The 12829-nt window shown below is 24.4% G+C and overlaps 1 protein-coding gene across 4 annotated transcripts in view; it reads left to right on the forward strand.

Moving 5' to 3' along the window:
* LOC111618859 (recombining binding protein suppressor of hairless-like) overlaps window positions 1-12829 on the forward strand; it is a 131025-nt gene that overhangs the window by 95789 nt on the left and 22407 nt on the right. For all 4 annotated transcript variants that reach the window (XM_023360466.1, XM_023360465.1, XM_023360463.1 and 1 more), the window contains 4 exons: window positions 7514-7703; window positions 10181-10204; window positions 10394-10489; window positions 12041-12206. In XM_023360466.1, the coding sequence (XP_023216234.1) occupies window positions 7514-7703; window positions 10181-10204; window positions 10394-10489; window positions 12041-12206 (476 nt within the window). The remainder of the gene's footprint in view (window positions 1-7513; window positions 7704-10180; window positions 10205-10393; window positions 10490-12040; window positions 12207-12829) is intronic.

Here is a 12829-nt window from a genome sequence, read left to right on the forward strand (position 1 = left end):
AAGAAAAAAAAAATTTATAAAATTCAAAATAAAATAGTTTTATTTTAATAAATAATATAGATTTAATAATATTTATTCTAATGGCTTTCTTTCCTTTGTATAATATAATTTATATGGCAAAAACACTTCATTTGTTATCAAAAGGAAAAGATGAGATAAGAAAGAATGTTGTAAGTTTCTGTAATGGGGAGAAGCTAGTTGAAAGAGCACTGTAGTAAATAGTGCAAGGCAAAAGCTCACATGTATGTTGTGTGGATATCAGCTGAACAGAGTCCAGGAGAAGACACAGGTGTATTCAACCTTGCTTTTCACAAGAGCAGGCACCGTTTCCACTAGAATAGTGTACTTGTTTTTGTGGCTGTCTGCAGATTAAGCAGGAGTGTCTCTCAAGAATGCAGTATTGCCTTTGGAACAGCGTGGGAACAGACAAGCTTACTAGCACCTGCTAACATGCTGGAGTTCCCTGGTTAATGGGAACCACGCAGCACCATTGATCACACAATAACTTTTCTCTGGAAGAAAATTGCAAACATGCTGATGGAGGGATAGCTTTTTTCTTTCTTTTCCCCCCTCTAATGGGAGAGCCTACATTTTTTTAGATGAACTCTTACCTAAAAAGTTTGGATAGATTTTCTTATCTCATTCAAGTCAAAATATATATGTAAGTTAATTTTCTACATACCAAAAGAGTTTAAAATTGTATTGAGTAACCAAGTAAAATAAATATTAACTTTAGAAAACAATTAAGTATACTTCAATTCAAATGATGTATAATTTAGAAATCAACTATTGAAATATTTAAGATGAATGGAAAAATATTTTATTAGTGCTTCAAAAATAAAATAAAATGAAAACTAAGTTTAAGAATATTATAATGATTTATATTTAGCAAATTTTATTTTATTATATAATCATTTCAGGCATAAGATAATTTCTTTCAGTTTGAGTTCCTTTTTTAATTAAAGAAATTACTAATTAATATTAAATGAAACAAAACTATTTTCCTGTATATATATTAATATAATATTTTGAAACTAGACTCTTTAAATTATAAATTATAATATTAAATTTGTAATTTTTAAGTTATAAATTGTAATATCACTAAAAGTTAATTTCTTGAATAACAAGTGCATTATCATTTTCAATTTAGAAAATTTAATTTTTACAATTTTATAATATATATTCAAATGTTCTAAAAAGATGATTTTCATTCATATAATAAACTACATATTAAAATTTGTGAGTGCTTTTTTAGGCTAATGTCCTGTTTCTTTGTATCATATATAAATATGTGAACACATTTTAATTCATATTCATAAAAATTAGTTCATATATAAGAATTTTTAAACTGTTCTGTGCATTTTTTTTAAACTGACAACAACAAAAGTTATTAATCTGTATATAATATATATATATAGATTAAAAGATATATTGTTATATATATCTATTAGAACTATTAAAATATATTTTACTTTAAACTGAAATAGAAAAGATTACATTATTATTGTTATTATTTTTATTTTTATACATTATATATTAATTTATCATCAATAAATCAAATTATTTACATAAATTTAATTTATTTTCTATTCTTATTTCCATACTTTTCTGATAATTAGCTTTTTTATGAAATTATGCATTTTTTTATAATTTACTTTGAATAAAATATAAATTATAATAAATATTTCATTTAAGCAAGAATCTAGATATTCTTTGTATTTAGGATTGATAACTATTATAATTACATTTAAAATGACAAAACTGTATGTTAACAGAAAGATGATTATCTAAACAACAGATTAAAATATAAAAAAACTGGAAAAGTGTAGCAAGAACTCTCTTGCATTCATCTTATGATGTCTGTCAGGTGTGTCGAAAATACTATGAGAAAAAATTTCCACTTCACTTTATCATTTTTTTTACTTGCTCATTTATCTATGCCTTATTATGCCTTATCTATGCCTTATCTTGTACTATATCTTTATTGTGTATTGTTTAAAAAAAAACATTTATTGCTAGATATATATTTAAAAAGGGAAAAGCTTACATATCCTTAAAATTAAATAGACATTACAAGTATAATTTACAATGTCTAATATTGGTACTAAATTTAATTATCCAATTTCATTTTTGTTTTATATTAAATATATAAAATAAAATTTTTTAAAATATACATAAAATTATTTATAACTAAATGAAATGAATGCAATCTTATAAAAATTACATAATTATAGTATTTTAAGTATACAATTTGATTCATAAAGGTGAAAACATCCTATAAAAGATGAAAATGTGAAAGTTACATTTGTAAATATGGCACTTGTCATTAATAAATCATATATGACAAATCTATTCATGACATTTTAATTGACCTCAACTCATTTTGAAGGGCATTCAAATATCTTATTTACTGTAGCAGATACATCAAATTTTCCAATTGTGAAGTTGTAGGGAATGATGAAATTGGTCTAAATCATGCTTTAAATCAATTTTATTGCTTAAATTTCTCCAAGAATATATTGCGAAACAATAAATCAACTTCTTACATTTATAAGCAGTGCAGAATAGCTTATACAAACTCAAAGAATGAATGTTATGCAGAGAAGTTTCTTTAACATAACAAAAGAAATGTTCTTTGTGTTGTACTTACTAATGACAAGTGAAAGTTTTTATAAACTTTCTTGTTTATAAACATAACTTCCTGTTCCAATTTTCAAAGTTATAGGGTGTTTCCATCTTTATGAATTGCCCTGTATGTCGTCAATTATGATATAAATAAACTAATTTGATGCAATATATAAAAAGGTACCTTAAGTTGGAAAAATCAGTTTTTATTTTTTGAATGCATCTTATCCTACAGGTTAAGAGGAATATATAAGATGATGATTATAGTTTAAAATGTTGCCAAACATTACTAGTAACATTTGACATTGAAATCTAAAAGTTGACTATTTTAACAACATTTAGATTGCATTTTTTTACTCTGTGGTAAAATTTACTTTTTTGGTTTAAGGTACCTTTTCATAAATTGCTTTGCATATAATAAAATAAGTTAAAAAATTTTTGTTTTGAAGCTATAATGAATTTTTATTTTTCATTAATAACTTACATTTCTAAAACCGTTATTGAAATTTTTATTCTGCTAATTTAATTTCATTTAGTTTATTATTATTAGAGAGGTTGAGGCGCACGTTTTAAACGTGTAAACGTGTACGTGTGACGTTCGGCGCCGCTTTCCCGAAAGCCTAAAAGTTTGACAATGGTGTTTGGATAGTCGGTGGAATCACGCTCGACATTTCAGACACCATCGTCAAACTTTTAGGCTTATGGGAAAGCGGTGCCGAATGTCACACGTACATGTTTACACGTTTAAAACGTGCGCCTCAACCTCTCTATTTATTTAAATCATGATTAATGACATATTCTTAAATTATGATTATTATATATTTATAGGTCATTTATTTTTGTTAATGTAAAGAATTCTAATATTCTTTTTGAATTTTATGATGATTATAGCTAGCTATGTAAAATGATGCAAAAATAATTTTCAATAAAAGTTAGCTTTAGAGATTAAAAGGACATTGTTATGAATTGATATTGATATGTTGGCACTGTAATGTGGATTATCTTTTGTACACTACCAATTAATTAAAAGTAATTGAATTGTTCAATAGCCTGCTGAGAAATTGTTTGACTTTTAACAAGGATTTTGTACAATAGGTCTTCAATTTAATGGACAGATTGGAGTAAGGGTTGTCTGCTATTGCCAAAAGGCTGTTAAATGCCATATATTTTAAAAACATGTATGTTTATTATTATAATATAAAATATGTATTAAAATGCTATAATGTATAAGTATGAATAAAGTAATATAATGTAAAGTGAGTAATTTATATTCATTGATTCATTGGACAACCTTTTAGCTGTTCTATTTGCAAGTAAAAAAAACAATGTTTTAAATTTTCTTTTAGGACAAAATTTTTTACCCATTAAGGACCTGTTTTAATAAGTTTTGTAAGGTTTACATGTCTTGAGGAAAAATCTTTCAAAATTATTAATTAGCTCTGTATTTCAATTTAAACACTTTTAAACTAATTTTGCTGATAATTCTATTACAGTATTTTTCCTTTCAAAACATGTCTTATTTTATATGTTATAATATGTTAAATTAAGCTGTCTGATGCTTTAATTTGTTGTTTGATAAGAATATATGCTGATAAAGATGCATGATCAACATAGTTTATAGACATGATATTCATGCTTTTGTCAAAATTGAATTGATAAATACTTTCATGGATATATTAGAAAATGCAGAAAAGTCCTTTTTTTTAAAATAATAATTGCATTAATATCTAGAAATTTTTTTTAATTTTTCAGAAATATGTCCAATATCTTCTTTGTAGTAATGTAGAAAAGTAATTAAAATTAAACACTTGTTAAATACTTTAAGTTTTAATTTAAAGTACTTAACAACTTTATACATCATTATATATATGGTATACTATATAATGACTGTTTAAGATAAACATTAATAGATATTGTATTTTGTAAATTAAATTTTTGCAAATGAGTATATACTTAAAAAGATATCATTTGCTTAATTAAAACATTTCTTGCATGAAATATGCAAATTGTGTTTATCAATTTAAGAATTATAATAAATTAGAGATAATGAACTTATAATAAATATTTCATTTAAGCAAGAATCTAGATATTCTTTGTATTTAGGATTGATAACTATTATAATTACATTTAAAATGACAAAACTGTATGTTAACAGAAAGATGATTATCTAAACAACAGATTAAAATATAAAAAAACTGGAAAAGTGTAGCAAGAACTCTCTTGCATTCATCTTATGATGTCTGTCAGGTGTGTCGAAAATACTATGAGAAAAAATTTCCACTTCACTTTATCATTTTTTTTACTTGCTCATTTATCTATGCCTTATTATGCCTTATCTATGCCTTATCTTGTACTATATCTTTATTGTGTATTGTTTAAAAAAAAACATTTATTGCTAGATATATATTTAAAAAGGGAAAAGCTTACATATCCTTAAAATTAAATAGACATTACAAGTATAATTTACAATGTCTAATATTGGTACTAAATTTAATTATCCAATTTCATTTTTGTTTTATATTAAATATATAAAATAAAATTTTTTAAAATATACATAAAATTATTTATAACTAAATGAAATGAATGCAATCTTATAAAAATTACATAATTATAGTATTTTAAGTATACAATTTGATTCATAAAGGTGAAAACATCCTATAAAAGATGAAAATGTGAAAGTTACATTTGTAAATATGGCACTTGTCATTAATAAATCATATATGACAAATCTATTCATGACATTTTAATTGACCTCAACTCATTTTGAAGGGCATTCAAATATCTTATTTACTGTAGCAGATACATCAAATTTTCCAATTGTGAAGTTGTAGGGAATGATGAAATTGGTCTAAATCATGCTTTAAATCAATTTTATTGCTTAAATTTCTCCAAGAATATATTGCGAAACAATAAATCAACTTCTTACATTTATAAGCAGTGCAGAATAGCTTATACAAACTCAAAGAATGAATGTTATGCAGAGAAGTTTCTTTAACATAACAAAAGAAATGTTCTTTGTGTTGTACTTACTAATGACAAGTGAAAATTTTTATAAACTTTCTTGTTTATAAACATAACTTCCTGTTCCAATTTTCAAAGTTATAGGGTGTTTCCATCTTTATGAATTGCCCTGTATGTCGTCAATTATGATATAAATAAACTAATTTGATGCAATATATAAAAAGGTACCTTAAGTTGGAAAAATCAGTTTTTATTTTTTGAATGCATCTTATCCTACAGGTTAAGAGGAATATATAAGATGATGATTATAGTTTAAAATGTTGCCAAACATTACTAGTAACATTTGACATTGAAATCTAAAAGTTGACTATTTTAACAACATTTAGATTGCATTTTTTTACTCTGTGGTAAAATTTACTTTTTTGGTTTAAGGTACCTTTTCATAAATTGCTTTGCATATAATAAAATAAGTTAAAAAATTTTTGTTTTGAAGCTATAATGAATTTTTATTTTTCATTAATAACTTACATTTCTAAAACCGTTATTGAAATTTTTATTCTGCTAATTTAATTTCATTTAGTTTATTATTATTAGAGAGGTTGAGGCGCACGTTTTAAACGTGTAAACGTGTACGTGTGACGTTCGGCGCCGCTTTCCCGAAAGCCTAAAAGTTTGACAATGGTGTTTGGATAGTCGGTGGAATCACGCTCGACATTTCAGACACCATCGTCAAACTTTTAGGCTTATGGGAAAGCGGTGCCGAATGTCACACGTACATGTTTACACGTTTAAAACGTGCGCCTCAACCTCTCTATTANCTGGAATACATTAGTTTCCTGGTGGTTCTAAGTGCTCTATTCATGCACATCCACCTGAACTTGGAAATCAACGGTTCGTTTCCCTGGGGTAGTTGAATGTGATAAATGGACATTGGAAATACATGCAGTTCTTTGCAGGTCTTCAAAAAATAGAATCTCTCTCTAGCCTTAGTAAGGCTTATGACGATATTGTGATATGTATAAGTCGGCATAACTCACTATAAATGAAGAATCTTCAAATACCGGATTAAAATACAAAAATAATCCCTCATCAAACCCTTTAACCGGTATTAAACAAGAGTAAAATTACATGCAAATGTTTTCGGATCCCTCCCTGGGTCCTTTCTCAAGCAACTATTCTTTAAAATTCGTTAGAACGAAGACCAGTCAATTTTACTCTTGTTTAATACTGGTTAAAAGGTTTGATGAGGGATTATTTTTAATGTTGTTAAAGTCTGTTAAATTATCAGTAACTGTCATACTGATACATATTATTATTTAATCAAAATATAATTAACAAACAGAAATAAATAAATCATCTCTGATAAGTTTAAAATTGCAGCTTTTTAACTTTAAAATTTAATTTTATTAAATGAAAGGATTTAGGCAGAAAATTATTTAAGTATAAAGACCTAATTCTGTAAAATACATGAAAATTTACAATTTTGTCTATTTTAAAATGTGTGTGTTAGAATAGAGAGAAATAATTAAGAGAAATAAATATTTAAAAATTGAAGTGCATTAAATCAATTTACATAAAAAATTTATTTATGAATGATGGAAATATTGAGGTTAATTTATCAATTTCCTTATAATTTCATTAAATTATCTCTATAACAGTTTACTTCATTTCAAGTTTTAAATATATGATTTGTAACTTTTCTGTTTACAAGACAATTAAATTACATTACATAAATTTCTATTTAAGTAGAATGTTGAGTGAATATGATTTATTAAAGTTTTTCATGCATTCATTTTTTTTATACAAAATAATTTGTCTTTGGAAAATTACAGTATTAAAATTACATGCCTGATCAGATATGACAAAATAAATTGATGTAAAAAGTTATTATTATTATTATTATTATTTTTATTTATTTTTTTTCCAGAATCATCAATGCAACTTATTTCTGGTTCTATGACATCTCATGATAAAGTAAATGGAGATCAACATTCTCTTGGATCTTTGAATTCCTCTAATGCATTAAGTGTTCCAATGTTAGCACATGGACGTGGTCATGCTCCTCCGAGTCCATTACCTACCCCTTCTCCACCAGTCGATGACAGACATCGAAATAAGTAAGTGTATTAACAAAATATAAAATTTGTTTTTTATGTTATAAAAATAAAAGAGCAAATGATAAAATATTAAAAACAGACATTGTTATTTATCTTTCTTATGTTTGAACTTTTTCTTCTTTATTTTTCTATCATTTGAACTTTTTAAATTAATTTTTTTTTTCATATAATGAAGACAGTTAAAGCTATCTCAGTAAGCTATCTCAGTAATTTTTCTACCTACCTATTTTAAATTGAAAACTTCTTTAAGATATTAAAACAGATAAATTAGTACTGGAGAAGATTAGTCAGATAGTTATATACTGAAAAGTTTCTATAGCATTTTATTTTTTTACATCAATAAACTTGTATTTTTCTTTTTAAATTTCAATTTTATTATTGTTTATTTGCTTGAGAGTAAACATTCAACTTTTTATGTTATGCAAATAAGTCTAATAACAGAATTAATACATTTATAAATTACTTTGAAAATCTACATGCAAACAAAATAGGCCTATTGATTTAAAATTGAGGAGTGAGTTGTGATTGAATATGAGTTGAAAATTAAATTGAAGAAATTGTTTTATATCATGGTAAAAATAATTTTTTATACAGAGCATCTATAAAATCTATTTGGTTGAAAACAGAATTTATTGATGGAATGCTAGCATTTAATGAAAACAAAGCCTTATTTTTTATACAAGTAAAGTATTTATTGACCATATTACAGGTTTAGACTTATGAATTGGAGAGCATATAGTTAAATGTCTTACTATCTATCACCACCATTTACAATATTATAATTTTTCTGCTTAACAAAATTTAAATTTATGCCATAGAAAACAACTGGGCTAAACTATAGAGGTATCAAGTAAAGTGACAAAATTTGCAAGTTTCGTATTGTAGCATTTATAAAAATAATCATAGAAATTACAAAGCTTTTTTAGAATGTTGCATGCTTAACTTCAGTTTTTCAGATGCATTGATGCTTGTAAAGAAATCAATTTTTAAATTTTCATTAAACATGTGAATGCTATTTTCTTGTTGTTAAACTTTTCTTGCAATAGTTAAGTACAAAATGGATGATTGGCTACATAAGTTTTCATGATTGAATACCTTTCTTCTTTATAAATAGAATTAATTTGCATTTTGGTATAAATACTTGATATCTGATGCAGATTCTATTTTCTTATTATTCAAATTCAGTTAAGTATTTTGTTGGGATATGAAATATAGATTTATTTCAGAAGTACCATGTATAAATAAGAATTGTATATAAATTTGTTTCTGTAATCTTAATTTGAGTTTTTAGAAGAAGAATAAGGATCTTTGATAAATATCATCTAATCCTAATCACTATTCAGAAATTATATCTTGAGACAATCATGTGCAGAAACAATATCCCTATGAATAGTCTACCTATTAACTTGATTAAATTTCTCTCTCTCTCTGTTTATATAACAAATTATACAATAAATAATATAAGTTACATATACATTCTTATATATACATATTGTATTAAAATTCTATTTTATTATATTTTTTTATTAATGCAATAAAATCCTTTTATAATAAACTTCTATTAAAGTAAAGATTTACATTTTTTGAACTGGTATTGGAACATTTGGATATATTTAGAATTGGAACAGAATTGATTTAACATTACATCTATATTTTCTTTGTACAGATTTTACCATCAGGCATCAAACGTTATTGTGATTTTATTAATAGTAACTGTCAATATTCACTATTTATACAAGATATTATTTTCAGTTATATTTATAAAATTTAATTTGTTGTCTAATACCAAATATTTTAAATTTTTATTTACTACTAAAATATAAGTTTTTTAAATCAAATTAATTGGTAAACGTAAAGCAAAGTGCCAAGGAAAAAATACATCACAAATTTTCAATAAAATTGCATGGAAATAAAAACTATTATTTGGCAATGTTAATTTTGATTTTTTTTACAGTTATATTGATTACTTTATTATTATTAATAAAAACAATTTTGTATTAATCAAAAACATTAAGACAACTTTATGTTGATCAAAATACATAGAATTACCAATACATTTATCATATTAAAACTTTTATAATAATAATAAAGTATTACAATTATTAAATTTATCCTTAATATTTATACCATTAAGCAAATATTATTAGAAACTTTCTTCAAATTACTTAGTTCTATTCTTTATATTTATTTATACAAATAATTTATTCATTACTTTATAGAAATAATTTGTCCAGTTACTTTGTTTCCAGATATTAATATTTTATAATGATACACATTGGTACAGTACAACAAATAATCATATTCTCATAACAGTTTTTTTTGTATATTTTATTATTTCTCATTGTTCAATAAAATGTCATAATTTACTTAGTGTTTTGACTAATTAAGTTAATTTAATTAAATTTAATTTTTTTAATCATACTAAAATGATAAAATTTTGTGCAATTAAATATATTTATTTATTTATTTATTTACAGACGTAAAGACCAAAGATTAACAAGGTAGGAAGTGAAAACCAGATATGTTTATTTAAAATTTTTTTATGTTGTTATTTATTTATATTTACTACATGTTCAATATTTTTGAAAACTGTTGTTTTTTATTTACTGATTTTATAAATGTTAATCAAAACATGATAGAAAAAACATTAAATACAAATATTTTGTTAAAATTAGAAAATATTTTTTTAGGGAAGCCATGAAGAAATATTTGAGAGAGAGAGGAGATATGATTTTGGTAATTCTTCATGCAAAAGTTGCACAAAAATCATATGGTAATGAGAAAAGGTTAGTAATAAATTTTGAAAAGTTATATTTTGGTTTGCACTAACACATTCTATTGAGTTTTGTTTATAATTCAAAATTAAACATAACACCAGAATGAATAATCAAAACCTCTGTATATTATATGATGTTTATTTAATAATTAACAATGCATAACAATCTATGTAATCTTTCTGTTGTTAAATTTCTGTCAAATCTTTTATGCATTAATTTTGTGTAGGATGTCAAATATTAATGTTTAAAGTTTTCCAATAAATATCTTTAATATTTTGCTCTTAGTTGTAATTTCTCAAGTATGAGAAATCAGATTATATATAATTTCACCAAAAGTATGTTGCAATATAGAAAAATACATGGGAAATACAGTTTTCTTACATTTCAATAGTTTTCCTTATGTTTAATTAGAATTTATAATAAAAACTGGTAGATATTTCATATTAAAATTTATGTGAATGATTTATTATAATTATGTTTACAACATGTAGAGAGTATAATGTCATATTTTTAGTTTGTTGTAAACTCTTGCAAAAACTTATAAAATCATTGTAATTTGTTTAGTATTAAATCTACTTTAGAAACAAAAATTAATATGGAAATTGTTATTTAATTTTAAATCATGTATCAGATGAACAGTGAATTCAATTATTTTTTCTTTTGGAAATTGTGGTTTTAATAATAATAATGATAAATAATATAATAATTTTTCAGAAAACAGTACAAGTTTTATAGATTGTGATATGATTTTATTGTAAGTATATGCTTATAAAGAGAACTTTAATATTCATTTAGGCACTAGAGAGATTTTTCCAGCATTGCACAACTACATGCATATGGTGCATTAGTTACTGCAATTTTACAGTAAAATGAAATTATTTATTAAAAGCATGGACATCTAAATTTTACTGTGTCTCAAATTATGAAGAATTAATTTTAAAAAGAATTGATGCATAAAAATCAAACAAAACTATTGTATTAGCATATAATTTTAAAACAAGTTGCTAATTACTTATCTTAAAAGTGTTAATACAACAATTAACTTTAAGCCAAATATTCAAGTGATTATAGTATTTGTAGTCAGTGTGATCCTTCAATTTACTTATTGTTACCTGACTGTTTAATAAACTATTCGATGTTACTATTTATGTTGGAATTGTTGATAATTATTTATTCAAGTTAAATCAATTAACTATATACATAGCAAAGCATACAAATGCAAAATCATTCTAATTGGAGAAGAGAAAACAGTACAAAACTTAAATGTGCTTGTGCATCTTCAAGGAAACCGAATAAATTTTTAAAAACTTTGGGAAATATAATCCCATACTATTTGTATATCAAATATTGTTCTAGATCATATATATCCTTTGGCAAAGTGGTTAATAATATAAACACACATTTAGAAAGGGAAAGAGCTATTATAATTAATATGGTTAAAGTGAAAACTGTATTGAAGAGAAATATCTATTAATTTAATGTATATATATGATTTATGTATTATTTGCATATAAGTTTTTATATGCAAATATTAAGTTAATTTTCTTTATAATTTTACAGGTTTTTCTGCCCCCCTCCATGTATTTATCTTTTGGGTGATGGTTGGAGGAAAAAGCAAGAACAAATGATACGTGATGGAGAAATAGAACAAGGTGCGCAATTATGTGCTTTTATTGGCATTGGAAATTCAGACCAAGAAATGCAACAACTTGATTTCAATGGCAAGGTATGTTCAATCTTTTGCTGAAATGATTAATAATAAAGTATAATATTTTGATGGTAATATTTTCTCAGCAGTATATTGGGTTGTTCGGAAAGTAATTTCGTTTTTTCTGTGGAAAAAAACACACTATTTTTATAATAAATAAATATTTTATTGAATTATATATCAACCATTTTGGTCAAATACCTTTTGTCATCGTTTCTGGTAGTAGCATGATTTCACATTCATAAAAGTTTTGATCGTTGCTTACAAGAAACTGATCCAAGTGATTTTTGTCATTGTCATTTCAAGTAAATATCTTACAGTTAAAAAAAATTTGTATAGACTGGAACAAGTAATAATTTGAGTGTGCTCGATCTGGCGAATATGGTTGGTGTGATTGCAGGTCTCATCTAAATTATAACAGTTTCTGACAAGTTACCAAACTTGTGTGAAATTTGACATTATCGTGGTAAAACACTACACCTGTTTTGTTGATCAATTTTGCCACCTTTTCTGTTTGATGATATTACTCAATTTGTTTACTCGATGGCAGTACACTTTCAAATCAATTGTTAAATTGTCTGGTAAAAGCTCCAAAAAAAAAATTTCTTAAAATCCAACCAAAGAGAGCATCTCTCTTTAAG

This window comes from Centruroides sculpturatus, unplaced genomic scaffold (genome assembly GCF_000671375.1).
Source record: "Centruroides sculpturatus isolate CEXI.00-Female unplaced genomic scaffold, Cexi_2.0 scaffold149, whole genome shotgun sequence".
NCBI classification, from domain to species: domain Eukaryota; kingdom Metazoa; phylum Arthropoda; class Arachnida; order Scorpiones; family Buthidae; genus Centruroides; species Centruroides sculpturatus.